The sequence below is a fragment of the Salminus brasiliensis genome, chromosome 20, assembly GCF_030463535.1.
Source record: "Salminus brasiliensis chromosome 20, fSalBra1.hap2, whole genome shotgun sequence".
NCBI lineage: Eukaryota > Metazoa > Chordata > Actinopteri > Characiformes > Bryconidae > Salminus > Salminus brasiliensis.
The window spans coordinates 8,228,410-8,253,369 of NC_132897.1; the positions used below are offsets into that span (position 1 = coordinate 8,228,410).

At 39.9% G+C, this 24,960-nt stretch overlaps 1 protein-coding gene across 3 annotated transcripts in view; it reads left to right on the top strand.

The window, feature by feature from the left end:
* Positions 1-24,960, top strand: part of ddx31 (DEAD (Asp-Glu-Ala-Asp) box polypeptide 31) — a 28,870-nt gene continuing 3,910 nt past the window's right edge. The window contains exons 1-20 of one of the 3 annotated variants that reach the window (XM_072664691.1): positions 1-71; positions 293-426; positions 1,016-1,281; positions 1,384-1,459; positions 1,582-1,625; positions 1,712-1,782; positions 2,571-2,635; positions 3,164-3,208; positions 3,337-3,378; positions 4,441-4,505; positions 4,767-4,886; positions 4,974-5,080; positions 5,307-5,554; positions 6,751-6,912; positions 8,952-9,011; positions 11,696-11,746; positions 12,996-13,135; positions 15,359-15,443; positions 16,016-16,127; positions 19,176-19,362. In XM_072664691.1, coding sequence (XP_072520792.1) covers positions 316-426; positions 1,016-1,281; positions 1,384-1,459; positions 1,582-1,625; positions 1,712-1,782; positions 2,571-2,635; positions 3,164-3,208; positions 3,337-3,378; positions 4,441-4,505; positions 4,767-4,886; positions 4,974-5,080; positions 5,307-5,554; positions 6,751-6,912; positions 8,952-9,011; positions 11,696-11,746; positions 12,996-13,135; positions 15,359-15,443; positions 16,016-16,127; positions 19,176-19,362 — 2,057 coding nt within the window. In that variant the 5' untranslated portion in view covers positions 1-71; positions 293-315. The remainder of the gene's footprint in view (positions 72-292; positions 427-1,015; positions 1,282-1,383; positions 1,460-1,581; positions 1,626-1,711; positions 1,783-2,570; positions 2,636-3,163; positions 3,209-3,336; positions 3,379-4,440; positions 4,506-4,766; positions 4,887-4,973; positions 5,081-5,306; positions 5,555-6,750; positions 6,913-8,951; positions 9,012-11,695; positions 11,747-12,995; positions 13,136-15,358; positions 15,444-16,015; positions 16,128-19,175; positions 19,363-24,960) is intronic. The other 2 variants (XM_072664693.1, XM_072664692.1) reach the window with 2 other exon arrangements.

Below are 24,960 nucleotides of genomic sequence, written 5' to 3' on the forward strand. Positions count from 1 at the left end.
CGCTGTTTGCAGAAAGCGAAAAACACGTGTGGGTCTTCGTAACTGCTGTAGTGCTTTTCTCACTAGTTACGGTAATAAGCTGTATATTAACGTTATAACAATGTCTGCACTGCAAGGTTATGTGTTATGTCCCTCTACTTTAGAGGCGGAAGTGTGTAATTGGTGTTGTGGCATGTTAGTCTGAGGTAACTGTGCTGATTGTTACTCAGTAAGATGGTAAAGTTGTGGATTTGGTGAGGCTAGCTAACTTACCCAGATGACTAAAGTTTTTAACTGCGGGTTTGTTGTGCAGCAGCTGGTGTCCCGTTCATCGCCATGGCTGAGGGCATGCTGATGCTCAACATCTCAGATTCTTCATCTAAGATTCATCACAGCTCAAAACAGAAACAACACAGCTCCTCTTCATCACCCCACAAATGGACAGCGGTGAGTCTATCCTAGCTACTGCTGAAGGGTTCGCACAGGGGTGCAGATTTGGTCTGACAAGTGGTGCTAACAGTGATGGACAGCAGCCTATATGACAGCAGTTTATATATAGGTGAATAGGAATGATCATATTTTCATGTAATCTAAGTGTTAGTATGTCAGTAGTAGAATAATTATCAACACTTGCATTGTGAAGAGTAATAATTTCATGTATTTTTACATAGTCATATTAGAAATTCAGTTTTTCTACCAAATGGCAAAATCTGCTATTTATCATTCCCTGTCATTGAAAGTCATACTGTACAGAGGGGTGGGCAGGGACTTCAGAAACCTGTGCTGGACTCCAGCCCCCGTTCCCCACCCCTGCGCTAAAGTATCAAAGTATCATGGTAGAGGGAGTAATTTATTAAATTGAGGGAATGAGTTTAACACTGGCTCCATGTTACTGTATTCTGCATGTTGCTATAAGTATTTAAAAAAATACCTCAATAATAAGTGTAATGAAAACAGACTTTTCTGAAACCTCTCACAAAAAAACAATCTCACAAAACAGTGACTCTGTTCTTATGGGTGATGGTGTTACTTACAGAAGAAGAAGGAGGCTGGGAAAAGAAAGGCTTCGTTTGGAAATCCTGATGACCTCTCTGCCAAGCAGAGGAAGATTAACCCCAGTGGTCAGAACTTTCAGAAAAGCACAGAAAATGGGCATCAGACAGAAACTCCTGCAATAAAGTCAAAGTCAAAACCGAAACCATCTCCAAAAAAAGGTCCAGGAGGCGGCGAGGAGCATGAGAGACCTTTCATCAAGACGTCGTCTCTCTTCAGAAACAACCCAGAGATCCCAGAGGTGCTCAGGTCAGCAAACGTCATCTTTCCGTGGTCTTAGGTTGAGAGATTTTCCAGCCCATATGTAGCAATATTGAAAAAATTACTCTTGGGTCTTGGTTTTTCTTGCAGCCCTGCTGTAACCCAAGTGAAGGAGAAGGTGTTCACTGGTAACACTTTTGAAGAGATAGACCTACACCCTCATTTGGTAAGGGGTCCGACTGTGTACAGGGCTTTCAGGTTATGGGTTCTTCTTAATGTTTGTCAAATTAAAAAATATGTTCTAGTTTAAAGCTGTCCCTAAATTTCTGATTCTGGATTACTTCACAGGTGGCGACACTCAATAAGGTGTTAAATGTGACCAGTATGACCAGGTACAGGCAGAGACTTCTTCTCCTAGTTTTATCAGCAGTTTAGCTTACAAGCTGTTCATTGCACTCTTCCGTTATTGTGTTTGCAGTGTGCAGAAGGAGACTATTCCAGTTCTCATGGCAGGAAAAGATGCCGTCGTTCGATCCCAGACAGGATCAGGTAGTACAGATATATCAGATATTACAGTCCTGGGAAATATTTGTGTTAGTGTTTTGACTGTGTATAATGACTTAGCCAGTGTATTTGTGTGATTACATATTTAGAGATTCTGAGTTACTGAGTGAGATTAGGGAGGTAATGGTAGTGAGTGAAGTCATTAGAGGAGCACCAAAGGGGCGATGGAGGTTAAGCATTTGTTTACATAATCAGGTGGTCAAAGAAGATATTACACAAGCAAATGTTAAATTTTCCATAATTTTCTTTTTTTCTTAAAGTCAATCATACTCATAATGACAATGAATCATGAAATATATTGAAAATATCAAAAACAAAATATCTAATATCTAAAAGCTTGCATGAATAATTGATAGATGTTACTTATGTTAGAGAGGGTTAGGCTGCTGACTACTGTGCTAAATATGTGCGTTTTATTATTTTTATTGCTTTTCAAGTGAATTTATTATTGATTTTAACTTTTTAGAAATCTGTATGTTTCTGTATTGATAGATTTGTATGTGAAAAATATTGGATATCAAATCAGCCCCTAGAAACATATATTTTCTTTATGAACACAAACATGGTGGTTAGTACAGCTTAGAAACAGTATTTCTGTGTTTGTTTTAGTGAAAAATAATTCATATCACTTTACATTATTAATGTTAATATCTAAGGGTCAGATTCATTTAAGTGACCCCTAAATATTAACTTATTCACTTAAGCCTTGCAGCAGTGTTCTCAAAAATCGATGGGTCAGTAGAAGCTAGAATATCTTGTCATTTGTTGTTTAGGGAAAACACTGGCTTACGGGATTCCTCTGGTCCAGTCCTTACAAGCAGTACAGCCCAAAATAAAGGCAAGTGAGATCTTGTTTCTTCATACTCTTACCCTTTTTATACTGAATAACCATTACTCTGACTGTAATTCTGTGGTTGAGGAATTAGAGACGTCTGCATCTTGCTGAGCTGCAGAAATCTATGCTTTATTATTTTCCTGTCCTGCTCAATCAGAGCGCTTCCTCCTGCACTGTTATACTACCTCCTAAAATTGCACTGAAAACCTGCTGTTATTCCTTAGTGAGTAGCGGTCTGATCTGCAGCGTCTGTTTGAGAATCAAATAGGTAGATGTTCAGCCGGGACTAGATAGATAGGATTAGAAGATGTTGTCACATCAGATGTGTTCTTAAGAGGCATTTTCAAGAAACGAATGAACAGAATCGTTGTGGGATGTGTGCTGTCACACTGTCATACTCCAATACTGATGGGTCCAGTGGGTGCTCTAGCGGTTTGGCTCTCTTCCTTGATTTAGTGCTTGTTAGATTTTATTTCTTTAACATGCAGAGATGCTGAAATCTATTTATTTATTTTTTGAATGCCGTTTCAGAGATCAGATGGGCCACTGGCGGTAGTGATTGTGCCTACAAGAGAGGTATGCAGTTTCATTTGTCAGAACACCGTCACTCTCTTGCTATAGTAGGACATGTTCTACTTGTTAAGTGATGCCTAATACTTTGCCAGGCTGTGTGTTTTAATGTTAAGCCATATGTTGTTCTCCAGCTGGCCCAGCAGAGCTTCCAGATTTTCCAGAAACTTCTAAAGGTAAGATTGTGCCGTCATATATAGTCATCCAGCAGGGATTTGAACCACTTTAAAGAAAGAAAATTAGTCCATGTTTTTGTTAATATTATTTCATAGAAATAATTCATAGTTATGTTCTAGCTCTTTCCTGTGCAGTACCTTTTTCTGAAAACATGTAGTCTAAGCACAAAAATCTCACCTGCCACATAAGATAAAATAAGATAAAATAATCCCTTATTAGTCCCACAGTGGGGTAATTCTCAGTGTCACAGCAGCCAAGTAGGGGCCAGACACTCAGATGCAAAAACGTAGATAAATTACCACTATATAAACAATATAAATAATAGAAATAAAAAAAAATAAAAAAAAAAAAAAATATATATATATATATATATTATTTACAGATTAATTGCAAACATAAATATACATAACATAAATCTGCATAACTGTAGAATTTCTTTTTGGTACACAATAGGACCTTAAGAACACCTTTTATGTGTATATTATGTATGAATTTTATTGAAGTGTATATTAACAGTTCACTTCATTGCCTCAAAAATGTTTAGGTTATGTTCACATTACAAGCCTTATTAGTCAATTCTGATTTGTTGCTCAGATCGGATTTGGCTATCTTGATGGTTCTGTCTGGCTCTCTGATGGATCTGATGTATCTGTCTGTATTGTGAACGAATCTGATCCTGAACCGGTGTTTATGCATATCACTTTCTTCCCCAAATAACAAAAAATAAAAAAATAACAGCATATTATTGTAATTTAATATTTTCTGTGGTTCCCAAAATGCTGGACATATTGAAAGGAACATTTAAAATACAATTATTGTGTAACGTAATTATTTTAAACCTTTGAATAATAATAACAATAATTAATATTATTAATTTATTTATTTATTATAAAAAAAAATTATATTATTAATTACTCAATAGCTGTGAAAACATCCAAGCCGCCGTATAGAATAACAGGCGGTGGTCCCTGGAAACACCAGAGCTGTGATGCAGAGAAACTCTTTAGAGAAAAGTTTTAGATGAAGATTTTCATATCTCCCTGATTCTTCTTTATTTGCAGCCCTTCACATGGATTGTACCTGGTGTGCTGATGGGAGGGGAGAAGAGGAAAGCTGAGAAAGCCAGGCAAGAGCAACTTTTTTATGGGTCACAATATGAGTGTGCTTTTAACCAGTTGATTTTATAGATTAAGATTCTTCTGTTTTATTGATCTGAGTTGAGTTTCTCAAAAGCATCTTAGCTGATGTTTATAAGGCTGATGATTCTTAAAGTGTTTAGCGAGCATCACACTGAACACTATACCTTACACTGAGATGCTTTTGGGAAACTCTGCCCTGAATGTTAATTCTGATGGTCAGTGGATTTATTTCTTGGCGTGTGTTTCAGGCTGAGGAAGGGAATAAACATTCTGATTTCCACGCCGGGCAGACTGGTGGACCACATCAAGAACACTCTTAGTATTGCCTTCAGTGCTGTACGCTGGCTTGTTCTGGATGAGGCAGACAGGTGTGTGTGACGAAAAGCTTATTTATGATTTATGACATGTTTCAGAGAGGACAGTTTTTAGAAGCACCTGCTCTTTGGTTTTGATAGGACTTTGGACTTGGGCTTTGAGAAGGATCTGACTGTGATACTGAATGCACTCAATGCTGCAGGAACTGCTAGGCAGAACGTGCTGTTGTCTGCCACTCTCACTGAGGGTAAGTCTGCCCTTTAGAACCTGAAGCGGAGGGGTGAGTTACTCCTCCAACCCAAAGCTGTTGACCCACTTCTCCCTCTGTCAGTGTAGTGGAGTAGACTCCTGCAAGTATCAGTAGCTAATGACCATTTGTCACCATCACAAAAGTGAATACTCATAGGGCACAAGCCTGATTTTTTTTCCCCCCTTAAACTTTTCCTCATTGCTCCATTTTCTTTTCTTTCCAGGACTGTCACGGTTAGCCAGTATAAGTATGACTGACCCAGTGTATATCCAGGTTTCGGAAGCAGATGGGAGGTCTAAGGCTGCAATGCCCTCTTCCACAACTGCCTTACAGTCTTCTGTTTCTCAGCAAGACCTGCAGCCCATGACAGACAGCTACGCCATTCCTGAAAAACTGCAGCAGCATGTAGTGGTGGTGCCCAGCAAACTGCGTCTGGTCTGCCTTGCTGCCTTCATACTGGCCAAGTGTAAGGTAAGGATTGAGATGATCGTTCAGGTAAATGTTTTTTAGAATATTTTTGTTTTTATGTAACTACAATTTCTGAATTTGTGCACATTTCAAAGTATATTTACTCTGATTTATAGTGGATTGTTTTAATATATGATCTGGCAGGAAATGTTTGGATGTTTGGTATGTCTTTCATGAGTTTGTTGTATAGAGTATTAATTGTTCAGTTGCAGACCACTAGGGACTCACTAAAGTACAATCAATATATAAACAATAGCAAAGCTCTCCAGATTGTTTGGAACAGTAGTCAGCCTTCTCTAAAAGGAAGGCATACGTCATTTAGGGAGTGACCCTGGAACCCTAGAATCCCAGAACAGCATAAAAAGAACTGCAAGAGTCTCTTACTTCACCTAAGGTCCATGTTCGTGACTCACCTATGGGATAAGTAAAATCCATGATAGGATACATGACAGAATAGCACAATGAAAACATAGTGAAGCATGGTGGTGGTAGGACCTAGATGTTTTGCTACCATTGAGGGAATTCTGAGAATATCAGGTAATCTGTCTGTGAGCTGAAATGCAGTTGGGTCATGCAACAAGACAGTGATCAGGGGGGGGGTTGACTGTTGAATATCTTAATAAATACACAATTATCTGTCACACTGCTGTGTTGTTGTCCTCTAAGGGTCTCTTTTATGCTTTATTAGATTTTGGTTTAAAATGTAATGTTATTCAGTGTTTGAAATGTTCACAAATTTAGACAAGGGAGTTCAGCTAATGTAATATAGTTTAAAAAGTTTAAAAGTTTTTTTTTAATTATTATTATTGTAGAGTCTCCCTAAAAATATAAAGGAGGCAGGTGCAGCAGGTGTGACCTCAAATAGTGTGTAAAGTGATGCAAGTGAGAAAATGTTTTGGAACGTCCTCCAAAGTTACAGTTCCAGATATGCTAGATTGAAGCAATGGAGGTGTACAGGCCAATTTAGGCTTCTGTGTTGAATCTGCATCGCACGTACCCTACACGGTACTCTATGTCATATCCTGACGTATACCTCCCTGACTGTGCAGATCGCAACAACTGTGATTGGTCAGCTTGGTAGTGTTGTATTTCCTCCTTCACCACCATTTTTAAATTCAGGTGACTCTGTATTGACTCGGCTCAGAAACCTAAATCGGCCTTATGTGTTTAACATCTCTCATGGCTCTTGTCTTTTTCAGTTTGAGCAAGGTCAGAAGCTCATTGTCTTCGTGTCCAGCTGTGAAGCAGTGGAGTTCCTGGTCACACTTCTCTCCACTGTTTTGTGTGGCGAACCCACCACCACATCCAAACAAAAGGCACCAATCAACTTCCTCCGGCTCCATGGTAACATGCAGCAAGAGGTGAGATGCTCTGTGTCTAAACTGTGCAAGCATGGAGCTGTTACTAGAGCAGATCAGTGCTGTATGGCTCTCCTTCATGTTAAAACAAGCAAAGCAAGCTGTCGCAGAGATAGTAAGTGTGAAACAGGCCTTGGAGACTGAAGTTAAGTCTTGGGGCTTAAGGCTAAGTCAAAATAGGATTTGTAATAGTGAAATAACATGAATTAAGCCTAGTATCAAGTGCACTGGCATACTGTCTTGCCCCAAAAGTATGCTCCAGTGTTTTAAAATCTAATCTCAGGGAAACCCATTGACTTACTCATAATAAAAGCCAGCGGGAAGGTTCTGAAGCCCTTCCATCAGATTTAGATCAGGTCTTCCCAGACTGTTCCTTCGTTACAATTCCAACACTCAGTCTTTAGTATAATTGAGCCTTGTCTTGGAGTAAAAGCACAAGTTGTAATATTCTTTAAAATCAGTGCATAGTGCCTGACATTGTAGATATGTATTAACTCACTCTGTGGGTCATTTACATGTCACCCAGCTGCAATGCCCAGTGACGCCACAGTCTAAAATGATGGTTGCTTGCCGCCTAGGTAGGGTCAGGTTGACTACGACCAGCTGGTGGAGTGGCAGCAACAGTCGGGTGCCCTGTGGCAGTGCCAGGGGACGCACACACGCACAGGCCACCCTGCCCAGGTCCCAGTATTCAACACCCACCCACCCCCCACACTAATGGACATGGCTTGGGCCGCCCATATGGCCCGAGCAGGCCAGCGGGCTCAGGAGGGCCCTGGCGCTCGAGGCCTCTTTGCCTGTCCCTCCTAAGATATTAACGAGAGAGGCTCCAGCAGCCAAGGCAGCCAGCAGCGTTATGGATGGGTTTGGTAATGGGACAGCACAGGCCGGGCGCTGGCCGTCTCCTCCGATGAGGAGAGCTGCAGGAGATGCACAGCTGTTCCAGCATACACAACAGATTGTGCTCCACACTGTGAGAGAAAGAAAGAAAGAGAGAGAGAGAGAGAGAGAGAGTGAATGAGCAAAGCAGAGAAAGAGATGTGCTGTCTGTCTCTGTTGTTGGCTGGGCATTCATCCATGGCACTTCTTCTTCCTCTTTGTTCCTGTTGGAAGAAGTTAGCAAGCATGTCTGTATAGGTGCAGCAGGTATCCTATTTCCCCCGTTGTTGAAAGTACAGTGTCTTGTAGTTTAGACTTGTTGCAGTCATGAAAAGGAACTTTTCAGACCAGTTTTTCTGACCCTAAAATAATCTTCAACCAGGGTGTTTGTAATGGTGATTGATCATTAGCACAGCAATTTAGGCCCAAACTAGGCTTAAACCATGTCTGAGAGTGGTATAAACTAAACAAAAATACAAACTAATAAAGGTAAAAGCCTAATAATACTAGGAGTGTAGCGCATAATCTGTATCTGTTTAGAGCTGAAAATATCTGTATCCCAGATTTTAACCAGAGGTGGGAATAGTTTAAATTTATCTCAAACATTTAACGGATCCATTGGGGGACATTTCATTATGTCTGTATGGTTTAGAACCTATAAAGACACCAGGCATTATTATGGCAATCTGAACGTGCAGTGCTGTCTAAATACTGTGTACAGAGTCTGTCCCAACGCTGCTTTTATGCAGACCAAGGGTTTTTAAATTATACATTTTTGCATGACATTTTAAAGCTTAATTTGTTCTATTGGTTTTTACTGCTTGGCTTTGTTCCGTTTCAAGTTATTAACTGGATTTGAAATATGGGTGTGTTCTAAAACTTTTGACCAGTAGTGTAGATGTGTGGTCTAAGGATGGAAGTACAGCTTAAAAAACAAACCGAAGATCTGTTTCAACTCATCAGCTCACTGTCAGCTCCTACATGAGCTGAGGGAAGAACATATGCAGTGGTCAGTAATCTCCAGGACTGTGTAGCAGGGTCTGTTAGGATAATCTCTGAAACTTGGAATCTTTGTATCTTATGAGAATGATCGAGCAGCACCGCCACTCATCATGAATTTACCGTCAGTCTCCAGCTAACCTTTTGTGTCTGTGTGTGAACAGGAGCGGATGGAGGTCTTCCAGGAGTTCTCCCAGAGTAAGGCAGGGGTCTTGCTGTGTACGGTGAGTCTTTCAAACTGTAGACACTTTGAGCTTTAATGCTTAGCTCTTTTTGTACTTCCACAGCCCACCTTTCACTCTATCTTTGTCATTCTGTCAGTCTCTCTTGCTTTCTCTCTCGCTCCCTCTCCCTCTCTAGCGCTTCCTCAATCCTCAATCCTCTTTCTTTCTCTCACTCTGCCATTCTTCTTTCTCTCTCACTCTCTTTCTGTTTTTCTCACTTTTCTTTCTCTTGTCCACTAAGCTTCTCTCTTTTCTCTCACGCCATCAATCTCTCTTCTTTCTTGCTGTTCCCCCTCTCTCTCTTTCTACTTCTACTATAATTACTCTCTTGCTCCATACTCTCTCTTTATGTTTCTCTCATCTCTGTCTCACAGTTTCTCTCTTGCTCCTTGCTCCTTTTCTTTTCTCCTTCTCTCTCTCTCGCTTTTACTGTCTCTCTCTGCCTACCATTCTTTCTCTACCCATATATTTCTGTTTCTCTCACTCTCTGCTGATCTTACTGTTTCCCCTTTCACCCTTTTTCTTACTTTTCTCTTTATGTATGTCTCTTTCTCTCTCCTCTCACGGTTTCTCTTCCTCTGTCACTCTCATTTTTCCGTGCACCCCCCACATCCCCCTCCTGGCCCAGCTGTTGGCTGTAGGGCCATAAGGGGAAGCCCTGAGGGAGGGAGTCCTGTGTTAGCTCTGGCGACTGTGCAGCGTCTCCCTGGACTGAAGCTGCCAGGCCTGGCCTGCTCTCCTCAGCAGCGGCAGGGCCGTCTCCCTGCATGTGAAAGGTCTCGCAGCGACTGGTGCCCACTGTCTGTCTGCCAGGCCGCCGTACTCACTCACTGAATCACATATGCTTGCTGCTCTCAGAAGGGCTCTCTGCTGTCACTGTCCTGAGACTATAAACCTCACTGGCAAAGACTTGAATGTTTTGGGTTTTTTTTTTTTTAACCAGAACCTGACAAATTGATATGTGCAGAGTGAGTGATGGGGTCACCTCTTTGGGGTAGGCAGTGATAATTGAATATACTTTTGAGGGGGGGGGGTGTTTGGTTTTATTTACTTTAAATATTTGTCCTTAAATGGCTGGGTTTACCAAATGTACTCAAGCCTTTAAACCCTAATTATTACATTAATATCTTAAAGGACTTATATCCTACACTTGTTATCCTACACTCATGACAGTTATGTGGAATTGTTACAAGTTTGTATAGGACAGTTGTTCAAACCTCAGGCCCAAAGCATACTTCATACAAATGTGCAAATGCAGATGTTTAAAGATGGATTTTGTGCAAAATCGTGTTTAGAAATGTGTCACAATGTATGCTTTAACACATAGCAAGTGCAAACAAGCAGCACTGCACTCATGTACCTGTGGTGTGCTTCTTTTTCCTATGGTCGACTAGTTGATTTGTCTTCTAACTTGAGTGTTTTAACCACCACAGTAAGTAACCAGTGGCCTTAGAATTAAACAGGCTTTTTTGATTTCCTGTGCCTCTAGTACACCTGTTTTGATAAGCTATTCTGTATTGTGCCTCTTTCAGACAATTAGCCTTTTCTATTATTCTACTTTATAAGTCAACATGTTTCTTTCATTTCCCTGTCCTTCAGCTTCAGCGTCCTTCTCCACCAAAGTCAGGGTATACAGTAGGGCTATGTATTGGCAAGAAACTGGCAATACATATGTATAATATGAATCACGATACAGGAGTTACAATATAGTCATATTTAAATATATTGCAATACTTTTAAGAAGTACTTCCTAATGTAAAATTAATACATTTAAATTTTGAACCAAAATGTAGAAAAAGCTGTGGTATAAAAACACTCCTCCATAGGCAAAAAATGGGAGTAAAAGAAAAGTTTTTTATGTAATCAGAACCGTGGAATCTGAACAACACTGACATCTAGCGGTTGGGTTTAAACACAACACAAAATGAACTTCTGCCACCAATCTTTACTTCTAAACTATTAATTAAAAATTGATGCTGTGTTTTTGACAATTAATACAGTATTGCAAACCATAATATTGCGATAATTCTGATATTTATACTGATATATTCTTACACCTCAGTATACAGTTAGTAGTTTAACTAGTAGTTTAATATACAGTTAGTAGTTCATTCATTCTTTAAATGTGAATTTAGTTTGTTATATAATAATATTTGTCTTATACAAATGTGTTTATTTCAACCAACAGCGAAGTAGTGGCCTGATTATTGGCCTGGTTGATGGTCCAGTCTCGCTGCAGCATTATTCCTGGAATAAATGAGTCATTCTAATGGTGCTGACAGGCTGGCCTGGCCCTGCACTGCCCTCCATCTGCACTCCGCTCCAGAAGACCAGTGGACCCCAGGCAGCCCTGAGCTGTGCCCAACCAGGGCTTATCCCGGCTGGGCCGCAGGACCAGAAGGAGGGGCGCAGGCCCAGAGTGCCATTCTACAGCCTCTCTGTCTTCCAGCAGTTATTAATAAAGAGCTTATCTTGGCTGGGCACCACAAATCTGTAAGGGATAAAGCAAAGAAATCAAGAGAGTAAACAGTCTTTGTTTAGAGATGGATTTATTTTCTGTCACACTGCCTGCGCTGTTCTGTGTTTGTTGGTGGCTGTTTTAAACCGCCTCAGTAGAGGAGTGTCATGTTATGTATTTTTGTTCTTTTAACTTACTGTTTTTTGGGTTTTTTTGTGTTTTAAAGGATGTGGCAGCACGCGGGTTGGATCTCCCCCAGGTCACGTGGATAGTACAGGTGCAGTGTCTTTCAACTAACCTCAAACTTTTCAAAGTAGGGGTGTAACAGTACACACTTTTTAAGTTCAGTGCGATATACGAGTCTAAGGTCAAGATCTTATTAAAAGACTTAAGATGTTCTGCTGCTACAGGGTTTTATTTTTATACTACACAGATAGCTTTTGCTCAGGAAAGAAAAAAGGCAAAACATTTGCAAGGTATAATGTTCTTGTGCAAAAGTGACTCTATGAAATAATAGAAATCTGCCTCATTTCAAATCGTATAAAACAGCTCTGTTTTCAACTTTCTCAAATTTAGATAATTCAGTAATAATATATAGTCATTAAATCTCACTTAAAATATGTGTACTATATATAAATACTAAGTATTGATTGTAATTAAGTTATTTCCCCTCTAAAATTCAGCAAAGAAAGAGAGGTGTATAGCTCAGAGTGGTTCAGCGGTCTAATGTACTGCCACTAGGGCCGCAAGGTCGAATCCCGAGCCGTGCCCCTTTGCCATTAGCGTCCAGAGTCTGAAAGAGCATAGTTGGCTATGCTTTCTCCAGTGTGTAGATGCTCGCCCCTTAGCATTTTTAAAGCTGATGCCAGCTTTTGCCCAGGCTAGTGCAGGTGGAGATGGGGAAACGCCGCTTTCCTCAGAGCATGTTGGCTGCCTGCCAATGCCGCATTGGGGGCAGTTTAAAATAAGGTTGTGGTTGGTTTTGCGTCTATTGGAGGAGACACATGTTAAGTCCTTACCCTCCTAGTGTCGGGAGCATTGCTAGGGGGAGCTACAAATGGTTGGGTTAATTGGCAGGACCAAATTAAGAGAAAAAAAGGAAAAAATTGACAAAACAATGGGCTATACATTTTACATTTGTATACAATAATGATTATTTTTTTGTTGAAATATTCAAGGGTTACACTGTGTAGTAGCAGTCCAACTGATTTATTACACTAGGGGTGTGTGAAGTATTGTCACGTTTGGTACACAAATGTGTACTAAATCTAGAGAAACAGGACTAACTATGCTCTTTTTGCGATGAAACAAGCAGTTGTGTCCGTGTTATATAAATACTGGCTATCCATAATATGCTCAGAAAAGCATGTTTTGTGTAATTTATCACAATAATGATAAATATTGTCATAATGCCCGTCCTTATTGAATCAACCTGCCCCAGGACTGTAGGAGATTAGATTGTACTGTTCTTATTATACAAACAAATGTAATGAAGTAAGCTGTTATATTGTCTCACTTTGTTGCAGTATAATCCTCCTGCTTCCGCTGCAGAATATGTGCATCGTGTGGGCCGCACAGCGCGCATTGGAGCTCAGGGCAATGGCCTCCTTTTCCTTACACCTTCCGAGACGGCCTATGTGGACACACTGGCCAATCACAACATCAGGTATGGGGCCTGACAGCTAATATACATTGATTCATTCCAAATGTGTCTGGTTGAAGTCATGGAAGACGTGAAGTGGTGCTATAAAAGATCATTACCCAACTTGGGATGGGAGACACATTTTCAAAAGTTGACAAGCATTCAAAATGATAACGAGGATGATTGATTAATAATAATAATAATAATAGTAATAATAATGTTAATAATAATGTTTGATTTGTATATTACTACCTTTCATAAATAGTGCAGCTCAAAGTACAAAAGCAGCAATAGTATGGTAAATGAATACAGAAAAAAGTGAAGTATGAAACTATAAAGGGTAAAAGATACAGAAGAGTATCTAAATACACTAATAAGGCAGTATCGTCTGCTATAGAAATAAGAAAAGAAAAGAAAAATTGTCTTTAGCTGCTTTTTAACAGTGTAAAATGAAAACTACTGTGAACTCTTCATTGCTGGATTTGGAGCTGGGTTAACTAGCCACACTTATACACACAAATAAAAGCACATACAAAATAAAAGGTTAAGCATTAGGGCGGATGAACTGCATACAAATGTCCCTACCTAACTGAACATGACCCTCCAGGATAGAAGTGATGGGCACCCATACTTTACCTAGCCATGTAGCTAGACTCCGATGTAGGAAGCCATAGTGGCAATTCTGGTGGCAGAAGTGGAGACTGGATAGATAGTGCTGTCGGTTATAATGGTAGGTGGACAGGCTTCTGTTGTCTCCATTCCAAAGCCCACAGTATGGCGGCAAACAGCAGTGAACTAGGCTGATGGATCTTCCATGATATCCACACTGGCAGCCGATGAACGAAGCCCATGAGAGCCGTCACACACACTCTCTCTCTCACTGCGTGAGCGGAGAAACCACACAGACAGAATGGATCTGCCTCTCGAAGCCCTGCAGCCACAGTGCTTCGTCTTAGATTACTGATCATTACAGATTACACAAACCTTCAGTCTACAGGGAGAAGCGATAGCTGGACGAATAAACTCCTCAAACTAAAATGGATATATTATGTTAGTATGTGGTGAATTGCTGTAGGGAAAATTAGTAAGAAATAGATGAATAGGAAATTAATAAGAATAGTCATCAGATTACATTGTAGCATGATTATTGGGGATACATAAAATATAAATTTATGATACATAATCCTAACACTGTCACAAAAAAATGGAATTACATATCGCCCCCCCATTGCAATAAATGATATTATTTTTTTGAAAGACCATTTTAAGCCACTGAAATAATAATAAAATAGTACCTCAATGATGCAGTTACACCGTTTTAAAAAGATAATTAAGAATATTCAAATATTGGAACTGGAGTATAAATGTTTCAATATCTTAAATAAATGTAAATAAAATAGAGACAAAGTCAGTGTAGCAGCTCATTTACATAAATGGCCTCTTCTCATTAATCAAACATAAGGGGTATTACCAAGGTCATAAATGCTGATTTAGAAATTATTATAGATTTTGAATCCTTAATTTCTGATTTTGAAATAGTTCCATGAATGAAGCACATGCTGAGCACTCAAAGATCATTAAGAGCAAATGACATGACATATTGAAAATATATTGATATGAAGTATTACAAGTCTTGCCCAAGGTGGTGTTCCTGGGATGGGGAAGGCCACAATAAAAGTTCTCTTAGGGTGTTTTCACACGATAGTTTGTTTGCTGTGGTCTGAATTAGGTAAACATGTTTTCTGCTTGGTTTGGTTTGGTAAGTTTTTTACACAGGAGAAAATTCAGGCATGTTAAAATGTGTCACAGCAAACCACGCCAGAACATTCTCTCCTCTCATTGGTCAAACCTGATGGGCGGGAATATTTTTTTTCACTTTTATTGTTAATTTGAACGATGGCATTTGTTCATAGCAGTACTAATTATCTGGGCAGTATAGCTAGTATACTAGTACTAGTATAGTACAGCTAATAGTTGGGTCGGATTGAGGTTGGATCACATTCTCACCACAAACGAACCGCTCCAGAGTTAGTTTGGGACTGGACAGAGACCACACCTTTTCTCAAAGGGGCTCAGTGTGGTAATTTTGGTCTGCATCCACTGTATTCACACCTGCCCGCCCTTAGTGTTACATTCACTGACCAACTACTAAACTGCTTTAAACTGGATTATAGTCTAAACTAGCCTTGTTTGTCGTTCCACTCTGAGTGTGTTCTGCTAGCCTGACCTTTACACTCATGTGTTCAGCCTCCATGAGATGAAGATGGAAGACATCTTGTCCACTTTGATGCAGGATGAGCGGTTCAAAGGCAGAGGGAAATGGGACAGTAAGGTAATTTTCACCTCCTATAGTTCTTGGCAGGCCAAGCTGCTGGCGAAACTCATCTTTGGCCAGCTTATGCGTGGAACAGACCCAACACATTTGGCTCAAGCTATTTACACTGAATTCTGAGTTCTATTTACACTGGACACATAAGGCATAAGGTAGCACATTACACAGTGTAGGGTCTAATGCCTCCCCTTCACCCTACCCTCCTTTTCACAATGAGGGCTCAAGCACAATAGTGAGAGAAGGCCTCGGCCAGCTCCCAGGCTCTCTTAATCCTCATTTAATTTCCTTTTCCCTCCATACACCAATTGGCTGCCTCTGCTAATACCCCCTGTGGGCACTTGTCATCTGGGGTGGGTCAAAGGTTGGGAGATGTGGTGGGGGTCTCAGAATACTGTGTGTTTAACCAGTGCCCTTTATTTTTTGTCTTTGTGTTTTATATATACAATATGCATCTCAAAGTGCTTTAAAAACAACAACAACCACCACTATAATTAGCTGAATCTCATCTTAAGCCTGTCGTTTCTCTGTGCTGTTTCATTTTCATTTGTGTGTATTTATTTATCTCTGGTCAGAAATCTGCAGGTGCCCGAGAGCAGGAGCTGCGAGTGAGAGCCACAGTTTTACAGACAGACTTCGAGAACTATGTCCATGGTAGCACAGAGTCAGTGCAGACTGCTAAGAAAGGTGGGTTGGTCTGATCTTTGTTCATACCCCAAAAGGACCTTATTTAACTTGTTAAACAGCAATATGATAATATATTATCTTATCATATGATAAATTTAGTTATCGTGATACACAATATTCATTTCTAAGCATATTGAGGATATTGTTAGTGCTTAAAGAACACTAATCAACTGCAGGTTTCATTACAAACAGTGTAATTAGATAAAGTACAGCAGATATTGAATAAAAATCACTGTAATTAGAATGGCAGAGTATCTGAACAGTATTTTTAAAGAGTCCGCCACTACGGATGTACTTTGTCTGTGTTACATGTATTGTGATAAATATTGTGTATCCTGAAAATGTCTTTAAATGTCGTAATGGAGTATTTTTTAACATATCAGCCAGCCCTAGTTGAACAGAATTTGCTATGACGTTATGCACAAATTCAACTAACTTTAGCCCAAGTATGAGCGTAACCAATGAAAAGGCAGGGGACACTGACACACCCACTGACATACTTCTATTGACCTGGAAAGCAGGACAGGGTATCAGGCCTGCAGGACCTTTTGTGAGGAAACGTGCAGCTTTTTTAATGTAAATGAAGTATTAACACTGGAGGCATATTTTTCCCCAGTCTGTAAACATGATGAATAAATTAGCAAACAAAAAGCTGATTTTACTGGTCAAATTAAAGAGTTTAGAAACTCAAAGCAGCCCCCAGTGCTGAATTGTTTTAAACACTGAGACTGGAGTGTAGCGCATATTAAATATAGACCCTGATTTTGGTGTTTAAGTGCTCTTAAGACATTTAAAACAAGATCTGATCACTCAAACCACTTCATCTTGTTATTCGCATTAGAACCTGTTATTTCTTGAGTCGTTCTAAATATGTAAATACAGTAATCATTATCTAAAAAAAATAATTAAAATAAAAATCTGCATTACCCTAGGCCAGGTTAAACATTCAGACAGAAAATATTTTCTATCTTAATGGCTGATTTTGGTTCACTTGCATCATGTTATACGCAGATTTGTACTCTGGATACTCTGAAGACAGCACTCAGATTCATTTAATGAAATATTTAAATACCCAGTGTAAATACGTGCGGTTAAAATCTTACCAGGATACAACCCAGATTGGAGACCTGGTATAAAATAAGGAGTCCTTTAAACAGTACAGAATATTTGATCCCACAATAGCAAGTTTTCCCAAATTTTTAAACGCTCAAGTATTGCATAATGTCACCCGATTGAAAAATGACTGACCCTATGGATGGTCCAATGACACAGAGCTTTTCAAAGGTTCCTTTCGACGTTCTAAAAAGCAGATTCTTATCCCGATTTATGCCAAGCATGCGCAGTGCAAACTGAGCAGGGGACGTGGATTGAGTAGCCAGTAGCAATCTGTGCTGCCCACAGATGATCTCAAAATGATAAAGAGCTAACGTTAATTAAAATGTGAATGTGATGGTCGTGTCCAGTTAAGCAGGAGGGTGGTTCGGTGTAGATTAGCTTACATTAGGTAGACCTACTCCACTAACTGTTCTAGCTATATATAATATACGCACACACGCAAACACACAGTCACCCACATGCTGCCATCTCTACGCTGACTAAGCATGCTAACTCTGTAAGCAGGCAGTACCATCAGCCACCAGCAGGGGGCCTGGCCAGCACAGTAGGAAAGCCGGTGGAGCTTGAGCAAAGAACTCCAAGCCCCAGCGGTATCAGTGCTGACCAGACCCACCTGTGTGGCATGTTGTGTGTATATATAAACCCAGCCAGACACACTTCCCCGTTGCACCTTTGTAGAGAGGCGACTGGTAACAGTGAGTCTAGGTTGCAAACTGTAGAAGAAAAGCTAAAATGCTAAAGAGTTAAAATGGAAAAGAGTTTATGATGTGAACAGTGAAGAAAAGCAAGAGTAGAAAAAGAAGAGTTTGTGGTGGGAACAGTTTTTGTTGGGAAGACACCACTCCTGGTGTTTTCCCGCCCTTCTGTCTGTATTGCTTTTAAACAGTTTTATACTGCCACATCTCACAGCTGTGGTGGCGTGGTGGTAACTCACTGGGCTTTCGTCACCATGGTTGGGAGTACCGTCACCAAGCACCAATGTTGCCTTCACTTCAAACATTTGTTACACACACATGCTATAAATCCCTTAAAAAAGTAAATTCATTAAATAAATAAATTTATGAATGAATAAATAAATAAACTGCACTTGTGTCCAAAACCCACACCAAACCATAATAAACTCAGCACTAGTGTTAACCTGCTAGAGGTCGAGTTAGCAGGTGAGGGCAGTAAACCCATGAACTCTGGACTGTCGCCACCCTATCCGCATCCCTTGACTAATTTGAACTGCACAAATCGGGCAGGGGACACGAATTGGGTAGCAAAATTCAGAATCCGAAGCTGGTCTGAAAAATGGCTCTGCGCTGCTCTCCCAGAACTGTCTGGTGTGTTGGAGCTCCCAGGTGGCGGAACGTTTTCAGGTGGCACACCCCTTGTTAGGTGGGCTAATGCTCATCCAGCCCAGCATCTCTGAACTGCAAACATCAAGGCCATAAAAAGATGCTGTTGTAAATGTCTGTAAAGATGATTCTGCTAAAAGCAAAGCCAGAGTCTTCATTTTGCCTGTTTTGATGCCATTTCTAATCATGGTAGGATACGTCATCTTTTTTCTGTACATTTAGCTGACGCTCTTATCCAGCTTATATTGAGGTGGGGCAATGTAGTGTTCAGAGTCTGGCCCAAGGACTCTTATTGGTGTAACGCAGGATAGTCTCCCACATGGTGTGGTAACTCATTTGCAGGTACTGGTGTTTTTCATGGTGCCATTGTGCATAACATTGGCAAAACGTGGAAATGAAAACCCACCTACTGACCTATAATCCTTTGGAAAACAAGCCAAATAAAATTTATTTAAAGAAAAATTACCTGAAAATTCTAATCAGTTCATTCATCTTACTTCCTTGTATCCCTTCCACACTTCCATCTGCTTAATTCCAGCTGTCCATTACTTCTGATTCCTGAGTCTTGTTTATTTTTTTGTTCATCCTCCAGCCCTGCAGTCGTTCGTAAGAGCGTATACGGCATATCCCTCTGCTCTTAAACACATCTTCCACATCCGCAATCTCCACCTGGGCCATGCAGCCAAGAGCTTCGGCCTGAGGGACGCACCCCAGGGCCTGTCTGCTGCCACGGGTAACAGCAAAGAGAAGAAAAAAGGCAAAGGAAAGGACAGTAAGAGGTACAGTGTTGGGATATATATTGTGTCTTGGAACTGTAGTATGAGCATACAGGTGTCGTATTGTTTTAGTTGTATTTGCTTTATTTGTTCCACAGTTTTCTTATTAAACCAACCATTGATCAGTTTTTGATGTTTTACCATGCAATGATTTGAGTGCTTTTGTCTGTGATTGTATATGAATAATTAGTGTATCCGTCCCTTTATTTATTTTTATATATATATACATTTTTGCACATTATTTTTCCATGTATTCAACCCTAGAATAGAGAAAATGACTGTAGTTCATCAGCTAGTTCCTCTTGGCCGCGTTTGTTCCTCAGAGACAGAGTAAAGCTCTGTGCCAGAAGACAAGCAGGCTTGGCAGCTGCACATCTTTCCCCATCCTGGGGCCTCAGAAGGTCAGAAAGGAGTAGTCAAGCCCTGGCCTTTACCTGCTCTGTTCTCTTCCTGCTTCCTTTTTGGCACAAGTTACACTTCTCTCGTTCCTCGCTCTCCTGCGTTTAACACTCGGCAGGCCAATAGAAACTGCTTTCTGGCACAAGCAAGGTGTTCTTGGCCAACCTCTGCGTTTGCCGACACATCTAGGGCTAGTTTTATCTGGATGAGATGAACTAGTGGTGCATTCAGAAGTCTTGGTCATCTCAGTCAGATAGTATTGTTTGATATATGGACAAAAGTATTGAGACACCTGCTAATTAATGGTTTATTACAAAATATATCCTGCTTTTGTTGGAGCAACTGTCTCTACTGTCCAGGGAAGGCCTTTTTACTAGGTTTTAGAGCATTGCTGTGAGAATTTGATTGTATTCAGTGGTAAGAGTGTTCAACAGTTGATTCGTATCTTCAACTGCCCAACTCATCCCAAAAGTATTGAATGGAGCACCATCCATTATTCCTGAGATCACAGTTCACTGTGTGTGTATGCATTTGCACATCTGTGTCAGTAATACGTGCAGCCTAATGTGGCTGAATACATTCATTAGAAGGAGTGTGCACAAATATTTGGGCCTATGGAGTATATCTAAGGCTATCTTTTGTATGGATTCTTGATAGCAAGTAACTAATTACCAGTTGTTTACATTTGGATATTCTTCGACTTATGCTTTTGTGATGTTGAAGAACACTTATTGATATAATCTTCGTTAACATGAATGAAAAGCATAAATTTGTCTTGAGTATTACTGTTTTTTTTCAACAAGTTCATGTGATGCTTCACCGGTGCTGTATAACCCTGTTAATTCCTGTGCGTTAATAATAAACAGTCCAAAAGCATCCAATCCTGGACTTTACAAAGATACATTTCACTGGAAGTTCTCAAGCTTGGATTAATTAGGGTTTGGAGGAGTCTGAATGTATATCAGGTCTCAAGCTTGGCTTGGTTAGAGAGCGCAGGTCATTTCAGAGTACAGGTGGTGCATGAAGATGAAGGCTAACGGGCAGATGTAGCCCGATCTGTTGTGCGTGGACATTGCAGCATGGTTGCTAGGCAGAAGCTGTGAGATTTGGCCACTGCTGGACGCTGCGGAGTTATTAGTGGTCATCAGAATGGCCTCCCACAGGATCCATAACACACAAGCTGCAACCTGAGTCTGGTTAGCTGGGCCACGTCCAGGCTGGTCCAGGAGTGTGTGCGCATGTGTGTGTGGTCAGTCTTCTCTGCGGGGGGCAATCTATATGACTCTCGCCAGGCTGCGGCACGTGGGCTAAGCGATGTGTTTGTTTTTAGAACTCTGTGGGGACCAATTGGGATGAAGTGTCGTAAATGTAAATATGCTGCTTACAGAAAAAGGATCCAGAAGATGTTCTTTTGGTTAGTAGGGTTAGGGTTAGGTTTATGAACGTTAATAGAAAGTCAGTGAAAGTACTTACAAATATATTAACGTGTGTGTGTGTGTGTGTGAGTGAGAGAGAGATTTTGTTCACACGCTCTTTTACATGGTTCAAGAGTTTAGACCTGCACATGACCAGAGCATAGACCACTCTTGTGTCTGGAAAAATGTCCTGTTAAATCCTGAATAAATTCCAGCTAGGCTGTCTTTCAGAAAGAACAGTTTTTTCTTACCGCTCGCTGCTTTGGGTCTTTTTGGTTCTGTTATTCTGCTCTTGCTTTCATCCCCTCTCCTGTGTTAGTCGAGTGTTTGAGAAGCAGGCATGAAAGCCTTTGTGTTCCCTCTCTCCTACGGAAAGAAGGTGTCAAGTATCGTTAAATAAAATCGCATGTTAAACTTGTTAAACTCCAGGTTTGTGGCACATGCAATTTCACTGGAAAGATGTGACATGTAAAATGTGCCTTTTTGTACTTAGATCCAGGCTCTTTAGTATGAAGTAAATCTATACTTCAGAATGATTGTCCTGTTCCACTTTGGGGATGAGTCTAGTGATTCTCTCCATTGGCTTGTTTTAGGGCTCAGCGTACAGATCTCTTTGTGGATATTTCTAGAACTGATAATGTTGAATGCTTTTAAGGGGTGTGTGTGAGATTTATATTTATATATATATATATATATATATATATATATATATATATATATATATATATATATATATATATATATATATATATATCTCACACACACACACCCCTTAAAAGCATATATATATATATACTCTACACCGAGTGCACATTATCCTTTACATTGTTTGAACTAGGGCTGCTCAGTAAACATGTGTATGTGTGCATATCTACAAGTCGCTGGTGCGTCTATCTGTGTGCTAAATATTTATCACTGTTGTGATATAATATTTTTTTCCATTTTATCTATCCTGATGTTTTTTTTATTGCATTTGTAACCTTTACTTCCAGTTTGTACGAATTAATAGTATGAATGTTCATATATCTGCATGATATGAACATGCAAAATATTGGAGATGGGCATCAGCCTATAATTCCCACATTGGTGCATTATTAGTCCAACATTCATTCCAATTTTTTTAAGATGAATGGGCCAATAGAAATGATCCATAATTACATGGCTTTAAAAAAAAAACTTTTTTTGTTATGACTGAATGAATGTTATGAGTTTATTTACACAGATAGTGATACTCCTCCCTCTCTTTGTTAGCTGTGTGTGTTTGTGTGTGTGTATGTGTGCCTAACAACTGGTAATTGGCAGGGTGACCTGTAGCAAGACCTGTGAAGGAAACCCATGGAGCAGGACAATGGATCTGTCCCTAAGGGTCAGACCTCCAAGCACCCATTTTTTACACACACACACACACACACACACACACACACACACACACACACACACACACATTAAAACGCCCTGATGTCCAGACAACAGATGATCCTCGTAATATATTCATCAGCTGTCTGTTATGACAGCTGATGAATATATCTCAGTACATCTTAATTTAAGCAACACCTCCACCACAGTTGTCTTGTGTATGGCAGCGTCTGAATAACCAGACTCAGGACTGATCAGACCTTTGGCCCTGTTAAAAGGGACCCTAAATCTTTTCTGTGTGTTTGTTGGTTTGTGTATGTGTGTATGCAAGTGTGTATGTATATAAAGTTGTGTTGTCTGATAGGGGCTGGCCACCCTGTCAGTGGAGACTTCATTACAGCAGTCTGTGGCCTACACTGCCCATGTCCAGACAAGACTTGTCTAATGAGCTTTATCACACCACTACAAACATACACAGGCAAACACGCGCACACACACACACACACATTCTGTAACAACAAAGACCTCTGGAGCAAAGGAGTGTGACCATTATCGGCCCCATCACAGAGAACACACCAAAAATACACGCCACTGTTGTTTTCTATGTACTGGCAGATACTCGTAAGTAAGGAGTGTGCACACCTGTTTGAGGTCATTTATTTTAAGCAGACTGTTGGCCATTGCTGTAATTAGCCGGCTCTGTTTGTGCAGATATTGTTTGTGCAACTTTTACTGTGGCCCAGGTGTCTTCATGTCTTCTGTGATGTCTGAGTCACTAACTTCATATTTGGAGCGTAACTTTTAAAGGTTTTTTTTCTACATAGCTAGAATGATGATGGTTCTTGTAGTAATTTCCGGCTGTGTATTGGCAAGAAACTGGCGAGACCATATGTATCATGATACAGAGGCTACGATAAAATATCAATTAAGTTATCAATAAATGCTGAGGATGTGAGAATCAGTATTGCAAAACGTAATATTACATTACTTCAGTAGGTCAAATTCAGGTATATATGTATATATATGTGTGTGTGTGTGTATATATATATATATATATATATATATATATATATATATATATATATATATATGTGTGTGTACATGTGCGTGTGTACGCATTCTTACTGTGGCATTTCACTGACTCTGCACTGGACTGCACTGAATTATGTTGTTTGTTAGTGTTGTGAAATAAATTCATGCTACTCCTATAATTGTGCTGTTTTACGACATAATTTGCACAAATCTAAACAGTCAGATTGCACAGATGGTAACCTGATAGCAGGTTATTGACATTGTTTGTATCTTGTAGAAAATAGTTTCTAATATACCAATATGTACGATATATTGCCCAACCTTAATTAAATACACTTTTTTAAAATAAAGTTGGGTTCTTTGAGCGATTCCATAAATAAATAATTTTTGGTTCCATAAAGAATCTTTTTTGTAAAAAAAAAGCTGAGAGTTTAAGAAAACTAAAGGTTTACCCACACGTGTCTCTTTTACAAAAATTGTTCTTTATGAGTCAAAAAAAAAAATTTTATGACCTCACTCATAGAAACCTTTGTGGCACCTTTAGTTTTAAGAGTGTACTGTTTTTCACCAAACTCATCAATGCTCTGAACATTTTAGTCTTCTCGTTTTCCAGGCAGATCTCACCTTGTTTTGAGGGGTGAAAGTTTTTAAATGCTGCTGCTCGACACGTTTAGCATCCTGCTGCGCTGGTAGATATTAAAGATTTTATGATTTGTGAAACAATGGATGCTTTGAAACAACATCTCAATCATTTACTTGATGTCAGTGGTGGAACCTGGTCCCCATCCTTTCTAAGATAGGAGATCATCAGCAGAAGGAAAATGAAAATCGAAAATCAAAAGTCAAGAAAGTGAGAACCCGCAGGCTGGTTTATGATGGCAGTTGAAGTTAGACACTTCCTTATCCTGCATTTGGATGCTAGAGCTTTATACACTGAAGGGTCGAGCTTCAGTTTTCAATTCTTCTTCTATTACAACGACCCCCCTGACAAGCTTATCCAATCTGAAAGGGGCTTAGGATAGATTAGTGTATAAGAAAGTATTACAAACTAAGCTGAGGTGAGCTATATTATTCTGTGTTATGTGATGAAATATTCTATTTTTTGTGATGAAGTTGTGATATTGATTTTTTTTTTTTATGGAGATGTGGGTTAGGATATCTGATGCAGCAGCACTGTTCAAACAAAGTTTGCAAACAACCAGCACCATTCAACAACCCATTCAATGCACCTCACACCTCCCCTCCACCCAGCTCTGGTCTAATTAATAGATTTAATGACGTTAGAATGGTTACACCCCTAGTTACAGTGAAATGTATTGATATCAGAATTATTGGGTTGTGTTGTGTAGGTGCACTGAATGTCTTGCATTCATGTAATATTGAGATATTTAGAAATTTA